Source organism: Toxotes jaculatrix, chromosome 18, assembly GCF_017976425.1.
Source record: "Toxotes jaculatrix isolate fToxJac2 chromosome 18, fToxJac2.pri, whole genome shotgun sequence".
NCBI lineage: Eukaryota > Metazoa > Chordata > Actinopteri > Toxotidae > Toxotes > Toxotes jaculatrix.
In genome coordinates this window covers 19,550,445-19,574,255 of record NC_054411.1, presented here as the reverse complement: position 1 = coordinate 19,574,255, position 23,811 = coordinate 19,550,445, and the positions used below count along the sequence as shown (strand labels likewise).

The window sequence follows — 23,811 nt, the reverse complement described above, 5'->3', positions numbered from 1 at the left end:
GAGGGTGTCACAGTGGGGACATTTTCCTCCTCTGCTCTGCTCAGTCCTGATTTTTTCTTCTTCTCCTGATATTTCTTCCTGTTCTGTCCTGGTTCTCTGGGTGACTGCAGTTCTGCCTCAACCCATTGGTGTCACTTTTACATGAGTAATTTTCTACCAGGCCAATTATTAGTGAGCCAGTACCCATTACTATTACCCATAATAATAGTTAAGATACATATTCATGTTAATCGTATAACGTGGCTCTTAGATTCAACCTCTCTCACGTAAAGGTATAATATCTGGCATATTCTCTTTCATGATGGCTATGTTTCGATCTGAGGACTCTTTATAATGTGAAGTTTCCATATTATCTTTCTGCATGCGTGGGCGTCCTCCAGGTGTTTCCTCAGTCTATAGCCTTGCAGATCAGATGAACTGCAGAGTCTAACCTGTCAATAGGTGGGAATGTGAGTTCAGCATAGCTTAGTAGTCAACTGCAGCCTTGTTCATGTTTGGTTTCATGTGACCTGCTTCTGAATTGGTGCAACTCAGATTCCACCGTTCAGATCCAGCCATCAGATCCCAGCGGCTCTGTTTTAATTGTGCTGCTTGCTGCTGCTGCCAGGCAGAGTGGGTGCAGCCTGCAGAGCTGGGTGGCAGCAGAGCTAAAGCACAGTCAGAGGCAGCCTGAGGCCAGAAACACACAAGACATGCAAGTGTGAAGTAACGTGTACTATGGGAAACTGTGTGTGTGTGTGTGTGTGTCGGTGCAGGCCCATCACAGGGGACTCCCTCCATACGCCACGTGAATGTATGAACAAATCTTCATTTGACCTACTTTGAACGTTTTATTACACGTTTATACATTTTCATGAAAAGTCTTCAAAAGAGCTGTTTTTTTAAGGAAAGTTATGATTAAAAACCAGTTTAAACTCTAGTAAAGAAATATGTTAACATCGCTGCACATTTATTATAAATAAACAGTGGAATTCTTATTTTCTGCTTCAGTGCCCCTCTGACTCTCTGATATGCTCTAAAAATGCACACACATGCAAAGATATATGTGTAGATATATATACATATCATTTATTAACTGAATTTGTCTCCTCTTTCTGTTTTTCCTTTCTCCCTGCAGCTCAGCCTATTACATCCAAGCTTGATGAGGGTTGGTGGGCGTATAAGGACGTTGTCCAGGAAAGCTTTGTTCCAGGTAATAGACCATCACCCACCTCATACACAGCAGGATTCAGCAGCAAATGCTATGATCAGTTTTTTTTTCACTTTCACTTTTTTCCCCCTACAATTGGTGATAATATAAGACTTTGGTATAAATAATTGAACTGGGGAGCGTGTTATTTTAGGCTGAAGGAACAGCAGTCCCTGTTGTCTACGATTATGGATTATGATTCATTCAGTTTGAGGGTGTTCACAGCTCTCGGATCAACCTGTGGTTGTAAATGACAAAGAGAGAGATTATGGGCTAGTGTTTGCCCAGTGGATGTTTTAGATGGGTTTGATACAGCACTGCTCTGTAAGTGTTTGTCAAGACTTTTCATAATGCGTCCTCGTTTGTTATCCTGTTAGACAGCACCAACAGAACAGTCAACATCCAGTCACTAATCTCCTCTGCGTTTTAAGTCGTCGTTATAATGCGACTAGAATAGAATTTATTATGTTTTTTCTTTCCTAAGCACTTCTCTTGTTTGTTTTATTGAAATCGCTGTTTGTTTGGGTTTTTTTTTTTAACAATGTAAAATCAGGCAGAATAAGTGAGCATGACCCTGGCAACAAAGGAAGTATTTTTCTCTGGAAAACTCAAGGAGACAATCAGTTTAGTTTAGTCCTTTAGGCCACTACAGTGCAGTGTGTAGTCTGCACTTAACAGCACTTTTAAGCCAGGAGGAAACTACGCAACATTTATGCCTTTTGAGGTGGAAACTTTTAGTTAAGAAATTGTGTTGCCTCTAAGGTGCTTAAAATTTATCAGATGAAAAGCGGAGAAATGAGCCACATCTTGTTTTGCAGACCACTTTTATGGCCGCACTAGTGACATGGTTCGGGGGACAGCGGTGTCAGTCAGTGTGAAATTTATGTACAGATAGCTGAGGTGCCCAAAGGATGAATGCAAATGACTATGATGGTCCCTTACATCTGCTGCAGACGTTTTCAGAGACTGACACAGCGCCTCAATTATTCTCCCTATGATTTCTAAGGTGCTTTATGGAGGTTTAATCACAATGCATGTCACGCTGAATCTAAATATATATGTATCGTGTCTGTTTGTTTAGTTCTGACTGAGTAAAGAGTCCCAGAAGAAGTGCATTATTTGACACAAATTTCAACAGTCTGGTTAAAGTATTTTAACTGCCTCCATCAGCTGTGTGTCGCTGCTCCCGCCGCTGACTGTTACAAATGTGTATCACATGATCTATAAATGAAAAATGAGATTTATAAATGCTCAATCATTTGTGTGTAATTTTGGGTATTTTGGGGAAAATTGGACATTTGGACACAAATTGGACATTGGGGCTTTTGTTGAATTCATGTGTAATTTCAAAGCAGGAATTAGAACTAATACATTTAGCAACTACAGACTCTGTACAGTGTGTGTGTGCGTGCGTGCGTACGTGTGTGTCAGTCATCATGGCAAAATGTGGTCCCGGAGACAGCTACTGTAGTGGGGACTACCACAGAGGTGGCTTTGAGCACTGGATTGTCTGTCTGTCCGTGGACAAAGTTTGTCACTGTGAAAGCATCACAACTGTCCAGGGTGCATTCGCAAAACTTTACAGGTGTGTAGCTGGGATCAAAATGGAGTTGGAATACAGGTGTGGTGACCCATGATTACTCAGTACTCATGGGTAAGAACATGAACATGTTGATGGGCGTCTCGGCTCGGAGTGATCCCATCGCAAGACGGTCGGAAAGTGACTGTAAATATTTTTTCTGATGTTTACAACAGTAAAATACCATCTTGACTTAACTGTGACATTCTGCTGTTGAGATGTGGAGACTGGGACGGACACAGCATGTGATTCACATTGTTTTCATACACATCACACCATTCAGTGAGCCCTCGTGCCCTCTGGATTAGGCGTTGTCCTGTTTCTCCTCTCATTTTTTGGCTTTTTCCTTTAATGTGCCGCCTCGTCTGTATCAGCCATTAGAAATGAACTGCACGAGATGCTATGGAGCCTTTTCACCGGAGACATTTTGACTTTGTCAGTGATAAAGAGTAGGTGGAAGTTATAACACTAATGATGGCCAGTTTCAGGGCTCTGGAAATGTGCATGTTGCTTCACTAACACGGCTTGCTGGGACATTTTAAGAGCTTGTTGCTGCCTTTTCTGCTGTGATTGCAAGCCTAAAGGAACAGTTCAACATTTTGGGGGGAAATAATCTATTTGCTTTTCTTGCCAAGATTTAGATCAAAAGATGGACACCACTCTCTGCATCTGTACTGCAAATATGAAGCGACAGCCATCAGCCATCAGGTTAGCTTAGCTTAGCAACACAGCGTGGAAACAGGGGGACACACAGCCTGGCTCTGTGTGATGCTGAATGTCCTCCAGGATGTGGCTCAGTCACCGCTCCTTCACGGTTTCAGTGTCTTCTGGAAACATTTCAGAAGCAATTTGTAGTAAAGTAGTAGTCTGTCACAGTTGTGGTCAATAACCTGTATTTATACTGATTTTATCAGGCAGTGTTATGGTTATAAAATATTGATGCGATCAACACTGCAGTGCAGCAGTCTCAGAATGACTGATCAACATGTAGTATTTATGAGCCACGATGAAATCACTCTTCTAGACTTGTTTTGTTGTCTGACAACAAACATAGAAATCTGTCAATGAGAGCAACGGAGCTCATGAATTTAGTTTTATCACAACAACACAGCGTAAGGGGATCACGGAGCAAAATCAAGGGGATGAAGAGAAAAAGATCTTCTCTCCCCCTCTCTCGTTTTTCCCTTTCTTTCTCCTTCACTCTTTCACTCTCTCTCTTCTTTTCCTTCCCAATAAAGTTTCCTGTACAGGCCAGTGTACCACACGAAAGCTATCACTGTCAATAAATACAGGAAAAACAGCCGTGAATGAGGCCATGGTCATTGCCAGCAGCCACAACAGAGCCAGAGTGCAGCACAGCTGGATCCAGTGGACATTGGCCTTAAGATGTTAGACATAGGTTTTTTTTTTATGGAGCTCTGCAGCAGATGAAATCAAGAAGTTTCAGTGGCCTCTGGTCAACAGTGTCACATCTGTTTTCTAACTTACAGATTTATTCGTTTTCATCTCTTTAGTAAACAGAGACATTTGATCAGTTCCATTCGTGTCTTTCAGCCTTTGTTTATCACTGTGTTGGTATGCCGTCCACTCCTTCTTCTTGCCCTCTGTCGTTATTCTCCCCATCGCTCTATCTGTCTTTGCTTCAGGCTGTGAGGAGCGTCTGGTTCATCCTTAGTTGTACAGTTCTTATGTATATTTGATCACATCTGTGTCTGGTTGTCTCCCTGTGTCCTTTTATCTTCTCCCTCCCCTTGCCTTTATTCTCTCTCATCTCCTCTGGCCTTTCAGCCCCTCTCCTCCTCAGTTCCTTCTTTCCCCCCCCTCTGCTCATTGCTGGTCCATTTTTCCTTTGCCCCTTCTCTCTTTTTTTTCCTCTCTCTTTCCCACGAGCATGCTTCCCTCGTCTCGTCCACAGACACCCATCTTTCTCTTTCTGTCTGTCATCCCTCTCACTTCTCGTCTCTGGCTCTGTTCCCTCCGGCTCACTCTTCCTTCCATCCTGAATGACCTGGAGATGTTGCTATCATTCATTTGAATTTGCTCACGACGTGAAGCCCATTCAGAGCCTCAGAGGAAATCTCAGACTGAGCGCTTTGGTCAGAGATGGCTGCTCCGTCAGCATTTACCTGGACATGTGAAGAACAGACAAAGACTGATTGATAGATCTTGTTGGTCAGGCTAACCCAAAATGTCACAGTATCAGAAAAGCTCATGTCCTTGCTTCCAGCTTCCTGCAAAGAAAGAGATCGAATAAACCAAACAGGCTCTAGAGCTTGGTGCTTGTAGAATTAGGTTTATACTAGGATGAGGACAATTTGAAGAAGAAGAACATTTTCTATGTAGAACAGGAAACTGAACAGATTTGACTTTTTTTTTTTTTTCTTTTAAGAATTAACATTATTTCTTTTAACAGTTAACATAATAGATTTTCTTGGCCGTGTGGGTGCAGCAGAACAAGAAGACGACATTGAGTATTTATCAGCTTATGAAGCTTTTAAGGCTAACATGTTAGCAAACAGCTGCCTGTTTACACTCCCAGCAGACCCCACACAACATTAGTATTTTGGTCTTCATCATCTCCTGAGGAAAAAACATCAGGCTCAGACAGGCAAGCTGGTACAGGCAACAGGAAACAAAAAGCAGCAAGCAGGCACATGGGAAAAGACACTGGAACATCTCATAAGCATGGCTGGTGGTGATGGCAGGTTTAAATAGTGGCTGGGGTAATGAGGAAAATTGGTACAGGTGCATGAGATGCTCATGTGATAGCAGATAAACAGGTAAGGAGGTGGGTTAGGAGACGAGAAATGTTTGGGGATGTGGTGGGTGGATGGGAAATCGCAGCTTAGTCTGGCTCTCTTGGGGTTATCTGGCTTCAGTGAGCTTAACATTGTCCCCTGTATCAAGAAGTTTGTTATTAACTGGCTTTGTTAATCCTGGATTTATTTATCCGGCTATGAACATGTACATGTAAAAGAGGCAGAGCTGTTAATTACAAACAACATCATCAGAGCTGTGAATGAAGGACTTAAACTGATATGAATAGGAGAGGAAACAGTGATGCCTGTGGGGACATTTGGTTATAGCGACAGCAGAAAGTCATATTCCTCCTGGTGAAATGTAAACAGTATGATCACATAACTAGAATAGAACAAGAAGCTGTAGAAACACTAGAGATCATTTTAAAATGTTAAAGGAAGGCTAAGGATATACTGTAAATAAGCATAGGATTAAGTGTCTTAGTGTCTTTTGTCTAGTGTGTGTCTATTTTCTTTTATGTCTCATGATAAACAAACTATTATGAATATGAATAGACATCAAGCATTTACAAGTCAGGTCAGACTGTTTCTGCTGCCAAAGCAGAAGAGAGAGGGGGAGGTAAGTAGTTACTGTGTGATAAGGTCAGTCCGACTGGCTTGTTGCTTTGATGATCACTGTCAGAAATCCTGCAGGGAATGGAAAAAAATCTTTGTGCAATTAAATGATGCTGTGATCGTCATGATGTAGTTGTTTGGTGTGAAAAATGTAAAGCTTGGAACAACAAAATTATTCTACTGATCTCTAAAATGATCTCTCACTCTGTCACTATTTGTCACTTAAATGTAAACAGTAAACTTCAGTCTGTATTGGGATCCAGTAGGAATGATGACTCTGTGTTTCCAGTGATCTGATTGGTCGGTCGTTGGACTATTGGCAGGTTTTGATCTGAAGTTAACTGCTTCAGAGCAGGTTAGCTGTGAAGAATAGGTTACCATGGTGATCTGCCTCGGTTAAAAGTGAGCCAGCTTTGTGATACCAGACATCCTGAGCTAAGCACAAAGAGAGCTGGGTAACTCACTCATCTTGCTTTGTGGTACAGGCCCAGGTTTTGTCTCTTTCTTAATTCTTTCATGACGTTTAGATGGAACATGAGAAACCTTGTTATTCATCTCCCTGTAAATATTACTCTAAGGTTTCCCTAAGCCGGGATATATGACCTCATACATGTCTCTGAAACCACGATAAAGTGTTTACGTGCTGATCTGGATTAACTGTGGCCTTCCAGTGAGGAAGTGCAGGACCTGGTTGCAGAGGAAGGTGTTTAGATCTAGCTGGCCCCGCTTCAGGTGTTGTGGGGTGATTGTGTTGAAGGCTGAGGTAAAGTTATTCAATAGCATCCTGACATAAGAGTTCTTTCTCTCTAGGTGGGACAGGTGTGGGTGGAGAGTAGGTCTTACAGCTTCCTAAACTGTAAGACCTACTTCCTAGACTCCAGAACTTGTATAAAGGCACCAGTATTTTGGTAGTTTGTACTCACTCTATCAATCTCCAGAAGACCCCAGCAGCTATAGCTGAGTTTCACTGTGTATTTTACAATTGAAAACATGTCAGGCAACCAGTAGAGTGAGCAAAGGAGTTGGATTCATGACCACTGACTAAAAAATATAGAAACTTACTGAATAAAAAATAAACTATGCAACATTTAGCCACTTTGATACTGAAGCTGATGTTTATCAATAGTAAAGTGGTTCAGATGAAATCCTGGCGAACCAGTAACAGCTCCGTCTGTGGGCTAACTACCTTTGTTGTGAGCTGCATTGAAAGCAGAGTACCTATGAGCTCTGCCTCCACCTAAAACAGGTGCATGCACTCTGGTAAAGCAACACTATTTGCATTTCTACATGCTATACCAGTTTACTCATCATGGTTATTACTACTCAGTCTGTGGAAACAGTTGTATAATGTCTGCTGTGGCTTTGAAGGGAGCTTTGTCACGTGTGGAGCTGTGTGGCATTAAAGAAGACAACCTTTTGTGAGCACTCGTTTTAAATGTCAACATAGCTGATCCCACAGTACAACTGCTGTCGTTATTCTGTCAGACCATCACGTAGCCATAAAATAATGATGTCATCCTCACTGTGCCGCAGACTGCTGCTGATAAATACGACCTATAGATGACCCGTGGTCAAATTACTATTTCCATCTCATCCTGTCCCATGGATTCATTTACTCAACCTTGTTTGTTCTGTGTATGCTTTAAGAAAAAGTCATGTGAAACTCATCATCGCATATTAATTTGAAGTCATTTGCCAATGAAATATACAGGAAACGTATGTATATTCAAGTAATGTGCTTCAGAGATGGAAGCTTATCTAGGAAAAACAGACCTGACATATAAAGACCACAGAGCAGAGGAAAGGCAGGAGACATTACTACACTGGTTGGAATGGTCATCATACCCAACACCCATAACAGAGCCAGATCTTGTGAATTTTGGACTTTTAATTAAAGATTCTATCTAGCTGCATAACGAGAATTGTAGGGTCCAGAATTGAAAGAATTTAAGGATTTGAAGTCAGGGATATCTGAGCCTCTGCTGCTCTCCAATTTTGAGAAAAGATTTTGGAATCAAGGAAGATTTTCTGAAAGTGCACTGCTGCACTGGAGTGATCATTTAATATCCACAAAGTCTGCAGTTGAAGAGTAAGTGGGTTCTACCTTGCTCTGATGTCTTTCTCATATAGAATAATCAAATTCAAAACTGATATTCTGAGATCAGGTGAAGTAAAATCAAACCTCAACTTGTGCACTAAATCCTTTAAAGGTCATCTTCCTTTTACTGGAGCTTATGTTATGAATATTGTGGTTGTCTGTGAGTTCTTTAGACAGCCAAATTTTTGTTCTGTGGCCATGCAGTTTTTAAATATTGCAAACTGAACTGGAAAGATGCTACAAATGTAGGCATTTTTTTTTTTGGGCTGCAAACTGGCCAGACCGGATTCTACACTTTGAGTTTCTTGGCTTTTTTGGCTCGACACAGCAGATTGAATAAACTGTCAAACTGCCATTCTCTCATCCTGAGTTTTCTCCAGCACACAAGTTTGTCTGCCCAGCCTTGTTAGAGGTAGCGAAGTTTGTTTTTGCTTTTGTGTTGCTGCCAACCTCTGAGAAGGATGTCAAGATACAGCAAAAATAGAGCAGTTTATGCTTCAGACATGTGGTGTGTGGGAGCAAAAGGAGGAGCTTTTAAATGATAATTGATCCTTTCTTAAGCATATGTCAGGTAAATTGTGCTGTGTCGCTCCTGTCAATTCTACAGTCGATTATTATTATGTAAAAAAACTGCCAATCAGATTTATTCACTTAATAATCGAGGGTGCCAGGACACTGTTCGGGATCGTACCCAGCCCACATTAACCACCGGTTGCAGGGGATTTTTTTTTTTAACCTAAAAACCTGTCTAAATTTTTTTTTACCAACATGTGGAGGGCGAGGGCACCACAGACTCTATCTACTCTAATATCTGCGGGGGCTTACAAAACTACTGCTTCCCCCCCATGTTGGTAACTCTAATCACATTTCAGTCAGGCTCATTCCACTGTACAGCACAGTGTCACAACCCTGCCAGAAACAAATCAGTTGAGCCAGATGGAGCCACATCAGCATTGCAGGAACGTTTCAAGAATACTGACTGGGACGTGCTCAGGGAAGCAGCTACCGCAGAAGGAATCGTCGAATAGACAGGCACCGTGACCAGCTACATATGCAAGTGTGTGGAGGGTGTCCCCGTCACCAAGACCATCACAGCAAGGCCTAAGCACAAAAACTGGATTATGGACTGGATTATCACGGGATTATCACGACTAAAAATCCGGACACTTCCTTTAAAGTGTGTAATGAGGCTGAACTCAGGACAGCCAGGAGCCGATCTGTCCCCCTGGGAAAGCAGGAAGGCACAGGACATACAGCATCATTGCTGTGAAACAGGTGATACCTGGTGTTTGTGACAGGGCAAACTCTCACTGACCACAAGCTAACTCTGCAGACCCACTGCAGCGACAAGACCATCTCTGATAGGCTCCATATTGTTAATCCTCAGAGCATGCGTGAAACCTGACAATAATGTTCCTCCAAGAGAGGCTCTACACGGCTGTGTGGAGAGGGTCATAAGAACAGCTGAGCTCCTCTCCCTGCCATCCAGGACGTCTTCCACAAGAGCTCCGTCTGCAGAGCCAGGAGCATTTAATGAAACAGTTCACACCCCTCCCCTCCAACAAGAGGTTCCACAGCCTGAAAACCAGAACCCCCTGCAGGAGGAACAGCTTTTTCAGACCCCCCCACCTCTGAGCCCTGGATGGACACTTTTAGAGAGACTGCCACACACACATAGCTTGGCCTTAATCCCCTCCTTCACACACACTGCAGTACCTCTACACATATCTATCTGTCTATCTGTCTATCTGTCTGTCTGTCTGTCTACTGGATCATTTGATCCTTTTGCACCACTGAACTTTTTATATATTCTGTTTTTTTGCTTTTTATTTTATTCTTTATTCGTATTTCTTCTTATCTCTTATATCCTTTCTTCTTGAGGGCTTCTACAAAGTTTCAGACACTGGATTGCTCTTGTTGAATTATATTGCAATATTCTTATAGACTGATTTTCCATTTTAAATTCTTAGTTTCTTCAACTACTCTTAAGTTTAAAGTTGTGTTATTTTTCCTCACCTAAGCCAATAGTTGTCGAGATATTTTAGTCCGTACCAAAGTGGTGAAATGGCTAACGCTGCCCTCCCCAGAGCCCGCTAAAAACTCTATTTTTCTATTATTTAAGCTGCCATGTGAAGAGTCCTTGACTTTAACAGAGCGACACACTGCTTTTTTTTTTTTTTTTTTTTTTACAAACTTCCTGTTCATCAAGAAGATTCTGTCATACAGAGAAGAGTTGTTAAAAGTTCTTCTTTGGTTCTTAGATCTCAGTCACATGACACATTGATGACACATTTACATGTTAACAGAATCAAAGAAAATGTGCTAAATTTCAGTCATTTCAGTACATTTGATTATGTGCTAATATCAAACTAATCCATGAAGGTCTAAGCAGCCAGTCTCCTGGGTTGATAAATATGTGGAACTCTTTCTCCACAGAGCTCAAAACTGATCGTGACTGAGAGACTGAATTTAAAACTTGTTGCTGAGTTTAATGGTGATTTTTTGTATCGTTGCTGGTAAATCGTTTCTCCTGTGCTGTCCTGTGTGTATTTTATCATTTAGCTCTCTGTCTCTTAGAGGCCGTTATATGAACGGTCTTTGCAAATGAGCTTAGGCCATAAAGCCTGTGCTGTGCGGCATTGGTTCCTGCTTTATACTTATTGCTGTATACACAAACATACATTCTGCTGTTGGACCTAATTTGGGTTAATGCTGATGTTTTGTTTGGCTGCTGGTTAACTGTGCTCTGTGTTGCTTTGTGCTCTTAGCTGGAAGAAATAAAGGTTAAATTTGTCCCTGTTACAGAGGAGAGGATGCTGGGAGATGGCAGATAGCTCACTTGAGAAAAAGAAAAGCAGAAAAAAAAAAAAAGACAAGGCAAAACAGACTGTATCACCTCCGGAGTGTTTATGGAGGAAAGTGCAACATATATTGCAGTTATTTGTGTATTGTGAAGATGGGGGCGTGTGTCTGCACTGGATGTAATATCACTGTTGTTGTTTAAGTGTGTGTAAGTTCCTTTGCTGTGTGTGTATGTGTGTTTGTGTGTTTGTGTGTGTGTGTGTGTGTGTGTGTGTGTGTGTGTGTGTGTGTGTGTGTGTGTGTGTGTGTGTGTGTGTGTGTGTGTATGTAAGTGGTTATTTCTGTGTCTGTGTGTTTTGGGTATATTATATCACAGCTCAGGGTTGTTATTTGGGTGTGCTGCAGAGTGAGAGTAAGTAGGACACCAAGTCAGTGATCAGAGGAGCCTCTGCCTTGCTCTCACTCACACATATGCACATACACATGTGCGAACACCCTCACGTACACATATACATTCCTATTATCCATATATATTTTTTCCTCTTCGTCTTTGCCTATTTCTGTCTTTCTCAGTGTTTCTTCTTAATATCTCTTTCTGTCAATGCCTCTCTCTTTCTCTCTCTCTCTCTCTCTCTCAGACATACTTAACATGCAGACACACACCCTTGCAGAGACTCACAGGGCCACAGGAGAGAAGAGAGAGAGAGAGGAAAAAAGAGGAAGAAATAAAGAGAAGTAGCGAGATCAGGAGAAGGAGGAGGAGGAGAAGGGGAAACTACATTTCTCCCACGCAGTAGAGGAGGTATGAGCAATTTCAGATGGGACAAGAGGAGGGAGAGACAGAGAAATGAAAGGGACGGAAAGAGAGAGAGAGGGACATGTGAGAGAGACAGTCTGAGAACAGAACTATCACTAAAATTATAACACAACAAAAACAATCTGGCCCTAAAAAGACAGTGGCACTGTACACTCTGAGGACCCACCTGAGCACAGTGACTGATGTTCAACACACAACTGTGTTAACAAAGTTCACACTGAGTGCACACAGCCTGGCTAACAGGTCGGTAAGAGAAAACATGGCTGCCAAAAGAGGAATGACTGTGCCATCCCTGTGGAGGAACCTGTGCAGAGACAGAGACACACGTCCTCACACGGTGCCCAAAATTTAAATCAACATCAGGATAAGCAGATAAAACAATGGCATCACCAGGTTAAATCAGTATACCAGACAGTGCACAGCCCTGCTGGATTCCTCTATGCAGTCTGAAAGGAGCAAACAAATTACCCTTAAACCTCAGTACTCTGTCAATATCACTGTACAACTACTCTGATTTTGGCAATGAGGCCAGCACTGAAGCCAAACCTCGCCATGGTTTTCCAGAGGAAGCAGTGGTCAGAGCTGTCAAAGGCCTTTTCCTGATCCAGACAAATAAAACCAGTGTTTGAGTTGAAGACATCCACAACAACACCTCGAATTAGGTATCTTTAATGGACCTGCTGGTCCTGATGGCTGTCCGGCTCCACAGTCTCTCCCACAGCCAAGGCTTTGGACTGAATTTCTGAAATCCGTACAGAGGAGAGACACAGGGCTCCAGTCCCTGATGTCCAGCAGGTTAATCTGCCCCGTGACAGGACAGTGGAAGTGAACCTGTGACCAGACTTTTATTAAAAATACATCTAAAATACATCTAAAAGACTGAGAAAATGTCCCAGAAATCATGAAACACAGACGCTCAGGCCGTCTGTGCCTGGATGCCTCCGTCGCCATTCACTGGTGTAGAGTTAGGAGTAAAAACCAACAGCTCAGCTTCTTATCTGGCCAGGTTCTGAGAGGGTGGATTACTTTGTTCAGCTTCCATCCATTTCTGGGATGTTCTGTACTCGGGGGCCTTTTTAGCAATAGCCATTTTTTAGACTCAAGAATTTCAGTATTTCCTGTGGACTCAGTCATTCTCTCTAATTCCACAATATCAGTCTCCACATCTCTCAGAGATCTGCTCATCTGTCATGTAACATCGAGTGTGTGCTGCTGACATCAGAGTTTAATTTCAGGCTTTCCATGGTCCCAGCACTGCTTTAGACAGGTAAAATCACTCTTCCTCTGTCTACAAGCATGAATAACTAAGAGCATCCCTAATTCTTTTAATCAAAAGTTGAAACAAATAAAATGCCAATGTAAAAATAAATAAATTAAAAATTAAAAATATTAAAATGGTGTTTAAAGCAATAAAACCGGTCAAGTCGGGCTAAAGAGATCCTATCCTCCCTCGTGTGGGACCATGGATGCTGTCTCCACACATCCATCGGGCCATGAGAGTAGACCAGCTGCTTCAGAGCGTGTTGGGAGGCTGGATGAGGCTCTGCCTGACTGCTGTCTAAAAAAATAGTTTGCAGCACAATTAGAAGTCCCAGCCTAAATGAATGAATAAATAAATAAATAATAACCCCTGACCCACAGTCAGTTGATTTGTCACTGAGGCTCTGGGGGCCGTCACAGTGAGATATTAAAGACAAAACTAAAAACAACCAGTAATTTAAATAAAGTGCAAATCAGTGCCTTTTCCATCATCATTAAGATTTCATGAAAGATTAATGACTCATGAAATATTTCCTGGTCAGTGAAAGCTGATTCTTCTTTATTTCTCATGCACACTGCAGTCAGAAACTCAACACCCCATTTTGACAAAGCAAAAACTGAATTTGAGATATTTTGCAAATTCATTAAAAAGGAAATGCTGAAATATCACATTGACAAAAGTATTGAGACGTTACTCAGCACCTCTGGCAGTGATTACAGCCTCAAGTCTTCTTGGCCCCTTTTCTGTGCAGATCCTCTCAAGCTCTGTCAGGTTGGACGGGGGCGGTCGGTGGACAGCCATTTTCAGGTCTCACCTGAGATGTTTGACTGGGCTCCAGTCAGGGCTCTGGCTCGTCCACTGAAAGGCAGAGTTGTCCCTATGTCTGAGCTCAGGGTCATTGTTCTGTTGGACATTGAACCTGCAGCCTCGGTCTGACGTCCTGAGCTCTCTGGATCAGGTTTTCATTAAGGATATCTCCGTACTTTGCTTCATTCAGCTTTCTCTCAACCTTGACCAGCATCTCTGTCCCTGCTGCTAAACAACACCCCCACGGTATGATGCTGCCTCCACCATGCTTCACTACTGGTGGACGATATCAAGCAGGTGATGAGTGGCGTCTGATTTCCTCCAGATGTGATGCTCAGCTTTCACGTGCCTTTCCCTGAGGAGAGGCTTCTGTCTGACCACTCCGCCATAAAGTCCAGATTGGTGAGGTGCTGCAGTGATGGTTGTCTTTCTAGTAGTTTCTCACATCTACACACAGAATCTCTGGAGCTCAGCCAGAATGACCATGCTGTTTTTGGTCAAGTGTCTTTCTCAAATGAATTTAGCTGAGGGGCTGAGGGGCCATCACTAGGAAGAGTCCTGGTTGTTCCAGACTTCTTCCATTTTAGAGGTACAGAGGCCACTGTGCTGCAGAATATTTCAACACAGTCCTGTCCCTGAGCTCTTCAGGCAGTTCCTTTCACCTCATGGCTTGGTTTTTTTTGCCTTTTTGGGAACCCCCCCCCCCCCCCCCCCCCAAAAAAAAACAAGCCCTGAGATCAAAAATCAGATGTTTTTGGAGATTATATTAGATCATCTAAATACAGATTGGACCTGAGGAAAACTGTTGATAGCTTTCATACTTCCACTGACCAACACTTTAAAGTTATATCCTCCCTCTATCATCTTTCACTTCTCTCCTCATCTCTTCTTCCTCCCACTAATAAGTACATCCAGAACTTTTAAAGGCACTCAAAGATGTATCCTTCCATTCCCACCTGTCTTCATCTTTGTACCCATTCCTTTTTCAAGTCATTGTTAGTAATAGTTGTAGTTCTTGTTCAAAGACCCACATGTATTCCTTTAAATATTGAATTAGTCTCTTTCTATAATTGTCATTATATAAGTCGACAGTTTTATGTTTTTATCATTTTGTAGCATGAGGTTATTTTTCTAAATGGCCTTCGGTGTCTGTTTTGACTTAATATTTGCTGGATGATAAATCCTAGCAAACTGTAAAGTTTTACAAAGCAGTGGTATTTCAAACACTGAGAGATCCTGCAGGATGGTTTTACAGTCACGGTGTCTTTACATCTTTTTAAACGTGACCTTTGTCTTTAGTGTTGAGAGTTATAACAGCACACGAGGAAGTCACAGAGACAGACGTCAAGAGAGGACAAAATATGCTGTAGGAAAGATGGAGGAGTGACGAGAATACAAAGGGACAACAATGGGTTAGAGAAAAATGACCCTGTCTGCACACACACACACACTCGTACACACACATAAAGATGCAGGGGAAGACAGAAACTCCTGCAGCAGATGGCTGCAAATCCCCCATGATGACTGAGTGAAGGTCGAGACCCTGGAATATCATCACCTGTCCAGCAGTGGTGCTAATGTTGCAGCTCAGCTCAGCTCAGACAGGCGATATGTTGATAGGCCTCCAACTCTACTGTATACAGTGGTTTCAGGAAATATTCAGGCCCCTTTACTTTGTGCACACTTTATCGTGTTGTAGATTTAATTTGTTAATGGAGAAAATTGTCATTTTTGCTTTACAGTCTCGACTCAAAAATCCATAAGGACCAAAGGAAACATGGTTTTAGAATTTTTTTGCAAATATATGAAAAATCAAAAACTGAAAATAAATGAATAAAATTAAATTAAATTAGAATCTTGTTTCTGTTTTAGTTGGGCTTAAAACAATAGATTGCAGGGTTATCAAATCAGTCTCACAAATAATTAACCACACATTTTGGGAATTTTAATTTGTACTTAAAATGATCAAGATAAATTGAAAATCCAGTTAAATTATGAACAAGTTCATTATAATTATGTTACAACTGGGTTTATACCACCAATGAAGTAACAGTATAATGAAGGCAGTAGCTGTACTTTGCTTGGGCTTCAGTGAATATTGCAGCAAAAACAAGCAGGACAACAGTTAATTATAAAGAAAAAAAAAATTAAAACAATTAAATCTAATTAGCAACAAATACTAATCAAATACAATCAATAGCAAACGGCAGTATGATAATCAAGGCACAAGTGGTGATATTAGGTCATGAGGCTCTGTGCAGGTATTCCAATGTAAGATTAAAGGAGTGGAAGAGTGGAGTCAGTGCTAGGGTGAGAAGGGAAGTGTGTATTTGTACGTCTGTCTTTGTGAGGACCAGTTTGAGTTTTAAACCATTGCAGTCAGGACATTTTGGTCCTCACTTTCTTTGTAGGTTTCTTTTCAGTTTTCATTATTGTCTGATGGATTGTGCTCATTGTGCCACTGAACCTGTTTTTTCCATCGTATTCTGAAATTTCACAAATGACTCTGGTGAGAGGAGTTTTTCTTCTAAAAGTAATGGCTGGAGTTAACCTGAATATCACATTGTACTCTGGTTTCGATCTTTTCATTTAACTTGAGACGAAGCATATTTCCAAAAATGTCAAAGAATTCCTTTAGGTGCTTATAAAACCTTTAGCTATTTAACTCACTAAAGCTGTACTCACCTAGCTTAACCCAGCACTGGGCCTTAAAGTTGAATACGTTTGAGTATTTTGATAGTTGAAGTTACCATTAGTCTTTTTTTCTACCTTAGAAGCCTCCTCCATCCACACCAAATATTGGCTCAGCGAGAAATGTCACACTAAGCCCGGGACGGTTAACGACAGTTATGCAAGATATTGAAGTAAAAAACTGGCTGCTGGTCCTGCAAATTGCATCAGCTTTTATCAAGGGAGTCTGAGCTGTGCATCATTTCATTTCATTTTAATTAAGTTTTCATGGCCATCACTTTTCTATACATTTATGGTAAATGTGCAGGTATGTCTGAGCTCCCCCTGTGGCAGTGTATGTGGAGGATATATACATATATATATATAAATAAGATCTGGAAAAAAACCCACAAGCTTATGAAACAAGATCTGCTGAATGTCTGTGAGTTTTCAGTATATGCATAGCAGAAAAAAGGGTCTTTGGTAAAAAGTTCTACATAGTCATGCAGAAACTTCTTCCCATTTGCCAGGTTGATGCAAGTGGGTGACTGACAGTGATCAGTCACCCACTTGCAGAGTTATTGCATCAGTCTGAACATTCCCTCATCACTCTGATAGTTAATTTGGCCCGGGACAGCCTCTTTGGACGCTTAATTAGTTCAAGAAATCTGATTTTAAATTGAGCTCACCCGCACTGATGACTTGATTTTAGCGAACAAGTCTCCGTTATTGCTGGATGATCCCTCCTTGATCTTTTTTTGTTCGTGTGTTTTGGAGGGGGTGTTTCTGCTTAATCGGATAGCACAGATGTGAGGATGGCAGGAAAATGGTAGAAAAGATGATATGCAACCTAGTTGGACTTGAACCTGCGATACTTAGTCAGGGATATAAGGGGGTTATTTTGGTTTTAGACATATGAGGGACATACAAGGAAAGTAAGTTTTTAGGATGCTACAAGCGTGGATGTGATTAGTTGAATGACTCCTAACGATCTGACGATTTAATGATTGATTTCCTGACTTTATCCATCATCAGGTCAAAATGTTCCAGTACTTTAGTCAGTGATCAGATAGCAGCAAAAATAATGACATACCCACCTGCCTCAGGTGTACTTTGTGTTTAGTGCAAATTAACCAATGTTAGCAGTTAGCAGTAGCCAAGTTGGCAGTTTTGTCCTGCGAGTGCAAGGCCGTGCTTTCCCTCCTCAAGCACACCTCTCTGTGCATCTCATTCTCTGAGTGATCGTTTTACAAATAAATACAGCAGAAATCGCAGAACAGCCATTGTCTTTTACTTATGTGGGATGATTTTGTCAGACGCCATCACCGTTATAAAACCAGGGTTTTAGCAGAGCGGAGCAGAGGCTTTGACTAGTTTTTAGCATGTGGTCCTAACATTTCAGTCACTATTTCATACTTGATCCAACGTCTTACATCAGAAAAAGAAAAACATACAAATGAAAATATCTTCCCTGGGAATTTAGTTGTATTAAAACCTGTACATAGAGTGTACAGTAGAGTGTACAGTAGAGTGGGAGAGAAGCAAACAGATAGAGGGTGATCCACCCATATAGGAAGCTTTGACCTCGTCTTGTTTTCAGATCTCTTTCTTTCACTCTTCCCTCTTCACACCCTCTATTTTTTGCTGCGTTCCATGACTTCTTCTCTCCTCATGACCCACAGGAACAGTTCCCTCTCTGTACTCTGTGACCTCCTGATTTTACCAACGAAACACTGAATAAATTGTCGCTCCATGTGATAGCTCGCAGATCTGGCTATGGCTGCTTGGTTAAGAATGACTCTGTGGCACAAAAGCTCCAATTTTTTTTTTTTTTTTTTTTTTTTTGTGACCAATCAGCAACTCGTGTGCACTTTGACTTTCACAAACACACTCAATAAAATATATTCTAAGGCTAATTATACCACTGGTACAGGCAATGAAAGGTGAAAAAAATATGTTATTTTCTTTTTTTCTCCATCTGCCAAACTCCAGGTTGAGAACCACTTCTCATCGTCTATGTACAATCCTCCTCTTTTATTTTATTTTACCCAGGGTTAGCTTGTGACCTGTGCCACCCTTTATAGCGCAATCCATCACTGACAGCAGTCTCATGTACAGATCCTCTTTGAACAGTACAGTTTAGCTGTTCCTCAACAATTGTTACGAGCACCCACACCACCCACACCATTCCCTCAGCCCCTTTATATCTTCTTAAGAATATGAGATTACTGCTTGACACGCAGCACCCCTAACAGCTAGATACTCACACAACAGTGTTATTTTTAAATGTCTATCTCGTGTAAGTCATGTCAGATGTGAAACAGGCTTTGAGAGGAAGGGACACTGGTGGTGCTGAGGATTCAGCATCAAGAGCGTAGCTTCCCCCGCATCCCTGGGTATGAGGGTTATCCATCATACCCTTACACCAGCTACTGGCACACACAGAAATGGGAAGAGTCTTTATTGTTCACTGTAAATTAAATCATCGTTGGCGTCAGGTCTGACCTCTTTATGTACTGTGTGTCTTTATGTACGGATTGTTTTAGCGCTTTTTATGTCACACACATTATTGTTGGAGAGCAGGAGCCTGTCTGTATTGATAATAAACCCATGAACAAGGCAGATATAGATTTAAGGTTGGCATCAAGGGCCGTTGACTCGTGGAGAGGAAAAGGATTTCAATCACACGGACTTAACAAGCTTTTATTCTGCACGGGACTGAAATCAATATCTTTTGGAGGGTTTGGTAGCTGCTGTGTGTTGGATCATTTTTTTTTCCCCTTTTCCAAAGTCTGGGCGGCTTCGTTCTCAATTCTGTTATTTTTTAAATGTTGATTTTATTTTTCTAATTACTGATTAATTATTTCATTTCATTTATCCACTCTGGGTCTTCCTCATGTTTTAGCTGAGGTTTTATGCTGCTGTGTGTGGAAGAAAATGAGAAAACAAATGAAATAGATTAATACACCTCTGGTGCTCTAGTCAGTATTTATGGCAGCAACTATGTTAGTCAGTGGCTGCATGAATAATTCTTGTTAGGGTCAATTAATTGTTGGTTTGGGTCTTTCGTGCGATATGTTGACAGGAAGAATAATGTAGAATATCAGGAGATTTATCTTTTAGTCTTTAGCACATTGTAGAAAATTCAAAATCAGTAAGACAAAGTCACTAATTTACTAAACCTGTGCTTCACTGTGTCAGTGTATTAATGCACTTCACATAAAGAACAGCAGCATTGCTCACAGACATTACCTTACACTGTATGGTACAAATATCAGAACTATAAATATAAACGGAAATACACTGTAGGTCTGTGTTTGTGGCATCTCCCTGTATGTCAGCAGCCCCAGTATGTTTTCTGGGAGCCTGGTTCCCAGAATGCCACTGAAATCACTTGTCACTTTTCTTAAAATTCAGGTCCTGAGCTGAAAACACGCACAAGTCGTACATCCAGCTGATATTTTCATAGAAACTTTAGAAGCCAAAAAGATCCCTTACCCAGCTGCCTCTCTGTCGTGCTGACAGTCAGACTCACAGGTTCGAGAGTAAGATAGCGAGCTGTCCCAGTTTTGACTGCTGTTTTTCAGACTGCTGTTTGGAAAACCGGAAAACATAATCCTTCCAGCTGAGTCCTGGTGGATTTCTATGGCAATTTGGGAATGAATTGGACTAAAACAAAGGTTCATTAATTAACGAGGCTTAGAGCAACAACACTGTACAGATAGATGTTAAGTCGTGCTTTTTATACATCAGTGTGTGGTATAGGTGAAGTGGGTGATGTCCTCTGTTCCCACCCTTTGAGGCACTTGAACGCTGCTGATTGAACTGTCAGGTATAACTTTCTATTCTATTCTTTGAAATTGGTGTAGCCTGTCTTGAGACAGGCCGTAGGAGTTTCCAAAAATGAGAACCTCATACATGTGACCTGGCTTAGGGCCCTGAATGGGCTAAAACCAGTCCTGGCCTCTAAGGTTGTTGTAGCTGCGTTTAGCATTAAACAAAGGCTGCAGACTCAAATCAGGGCTTTAAAATTCAACTGTGCATGTTTTGTAGATTAAAAATACGTGTGTATAAATGCATGAAAATGGAGAATGGTCACTATGGTCTTCTCCCATTAATTTAACTGCATATCCACTGTCAGTTAACTACAATGACAACATGAACCCGCTGTGAGTTTTGCATCAGTGGTCAGTGCTTTTTGTGAAGTTGCATAATGTATTCCATGGAAACAAATTTATTAAATTTAGTGTGTGTGTGCATGTGTGCATGCGTGGTGCGTGCGTGCGTGTGTGTGTGTGTGATCATAACTCACGTCAGACAAATCATCCGTAATGTTCTGGGTCATGTTCACACTGAACGTGTACACCTGGGTCAGAGATGCAAACTGCACCTGCTTTTCACACAGTCACATTGTCTCTCTCTTTCTTTCTCTCTCTCTCTCTCTCTCTCTCTCTCTCTCACACACACACACACACACACAGAGAGAGAGAGAGAGAGAGAGAGAGAGAGAGAGAGAGAGAGAGAGAGAGAGAGAGAGAGAGAGAGAGAGAGAGAGAGAGAGAGAGAGAGAGAGAGACGTACAGAAACTCTCTGTTTCCTGGTCCAAGAATAAACACAACCTGAGAACATAGTGGTGTGTGGGTGTGGGTGTGGGTGTGTGTGCATGGGGGGGTCATCATGTTCCTGGAAAATGGCCAACGATCAGATTGAGCTTTGTGCTTTTTGCTCCTCTCCACCTCTTGTTCTTGGTGTGAAAAGAAACAGATGATAGAAAATGAGAAATTGAGAGAAAGTCTGAATTGATTCATTCAGTATGTCAGAGACAGAAGTGGAAAAATCACCAGAGATGACACGTAATCCTGACCGTGACCCAGCTGAAGTGAGGAAAAGGCTTCAGCAGTCCATTAACCTGCGCCTTCGGCTACTTCAGAACTAACAATTAATGTGACGTCATCACACACACACACACACAAGGCACAGCATCAGCTGAGTCCTGCCACAGACGAATGAAGGATTCAGAGCCAGAGACACAGAGTAAAGCAGCACTGTGTAACCGACTGGTTTTCTGATTGAAATGTTCAGATATGTTTTACAAACCTGTCTGCAGGCCACCAGGACATATATACTGTAACTATATGTTTGTATCTTTCTCCCTCTTTCCATCGTCTCTGTCCTTGTTGCTGCTGCCTCTCTCTTTCCTCCGTCCACCTCAGATGTAAAGAAATTAGTGAGCAGGATGGAGAAGAACAGAGAGACAGTAAAGGGGAAATGATACAAAGTGGATTACAGTGGAGTTACATCATTGTTTGAAAACACGGAGACTTTTTATTTGCCCCTCATGATCATTATTTTTTACTGGCAGCTGCTGTCAGTGGAATGCAAAATTCTGAAATTGAAATTCATTTGAGTCTTCTGTGGTTATAATCTGCGCGCCTTCCATTCAGCTCACATCTGTTTTGAGATCAGATTATTTTTTAAACAACAAAAAAAAACTTCTTTGTGCTTTTATTTACCCATTTATGTATTTATATTTTATTATTTTCCAATTCCAAATGGAAATGAATACATATAAGCTTGGGATGGTTTAATACAGAGGGAATATTTTACTGCTACACAAGCTGGATTTATCACAGAACAGCACAGCACAGTACAGTACAGTGTGTTGCATCAGCATCCGATCATCTCAAACAAGTTCACGTTAGTAGCAGAAGAGAACACTTAAACTAAAGTCTTTGAAGTGAATTCCCACATTTTAAAAACAACATCATCCTGCTCTCTGATACAGCGATGTTTGAGTGCTGCCTGTGGATCAGTTAGTAAAATATAGATTATAGTTTAAAATCTTGGGTTTTAATCTGCAGCGCATCCTTTGACAATAAAGACAGTTACAACTCATCGTAAACATTTGTTTGTGAATGAGTATAGTATGTAAATAAGTACAGTGTGAGCACAGAAAGTGAGGTAAATCACACGAGACTGGATAGAGACCAACCAACACACACACACATATACACACATTAGGAGCAGTTGCAGCAGGTTATAATGAAAATTAAGAGTTTTTTATCCGAAGATCTCAAACTACGGGCTGGTGAGTAATGATTTCGAAGCTCAGTCGGGTTGCTCGGAGCTTTGCCATCAAGGGAACTTAAAAGGCAAGAGTAAAATTTTACAATCATTTCTAAAAAGGGTACCAGTACCCAGCTGATGAGAACCTAAGACAGTTGCAGAAGTTGGGGGATGAATCTTTGATCTAATGTCCTCGATAAAGGTTGAAAACCTTTCTTAGTCTGCTCAGACTGGAGGAAACAGGGATACCGGGGGAACCAGGGTTGACTAATCAGTTATTGGTATTAAATAAGAATCTAGGATTGTGCTGGTTGGAGGTGATGAGCTCTGAAAAGTATTTTGCTGTTGCATATTTAATTTCACAGTCACAAGTTTGGAATAAAAATTTCATATGTTCATAGTGTACTGAAAGCTTTGATTTCCTCCACTGCCTCAGTCCTCTTCCACTCCCTTTTTATTCCATGGAAACTTTCACTAATCCAGGGGGATACAGTTGATGAATTAGATTTGAATCAATGCTTTAGAGGAGTAACATTATCTAAAGCAGTTGAGCACTCAGTATTTAAACAGATCAGTTGGTCATTTGTGTTTGAGAGCAAATCTAAAGAATCGCCAGACTCCACAAATAATGAGGATAATCTGAAAGAAAGATGTATGAGCACATGAAAGGAAGGAAGTGCTTATGGAAATCTTTCATAATGGTGTCATTAGGCGAACGCCAGATAAGGACAGTCAGACAGAAGCATAGCGTCTCAGGCAAGTTTATTAAAAAACGCTTGAACATGCTGCTACAACCTAAGTTATGTAATAATATGGGTTTTCACCACAGTACTTTTGGCGGCACCCTTGGTGTCCCCTTCAGGAATTGCTCTTGAGAAGATTTTCTGTTAATTGCCCCCCCCCCCCCCCAACAGTGTAATGAAAATCCACGCTGGGTTCAATTCTAGCAACGTTTAAGGAGAATATCAATAGTCAGCGTTTAACTGAGAAACATGCAGAGGAGGTAGCAGTACTTTTGTTGTCCTCTCAGGCCGAGTTTAGCCCCAACAAGGTAGGACAGAGCGTATGTAGCCTGAGAGACGAAACCTCTGGTGAAATAAGTCCTGAAGTCATTAGCTGCAGCACTGGCTACTGCTGCTAAAGCTTAT

General features: G+C 41.4%; 1 protein-coding gene across 1 annotated transcript in view; it reads left to right on the top strand.

Annotated features, from left to right (window-relative positions):
• The window catches only part of LOC121198760 (carbonic anhydrase-related protein 10-like), a 77,409-nt gene that overhangs the window by 4,069 nt on the left and 49,529 nt on the right, over positions 1–23,811 (top strand). Inside the window, exon 2 of the mRNA XM_041063075.1 lies at positions 1,118–1,192. Coding sequence (XP_040919009.1) covers positions 1,118–1,192 — 75 coding nt within the window. The remainder of the gene's footprint in view (positions 1–1,117; positions 1,193–23,811) is intronic.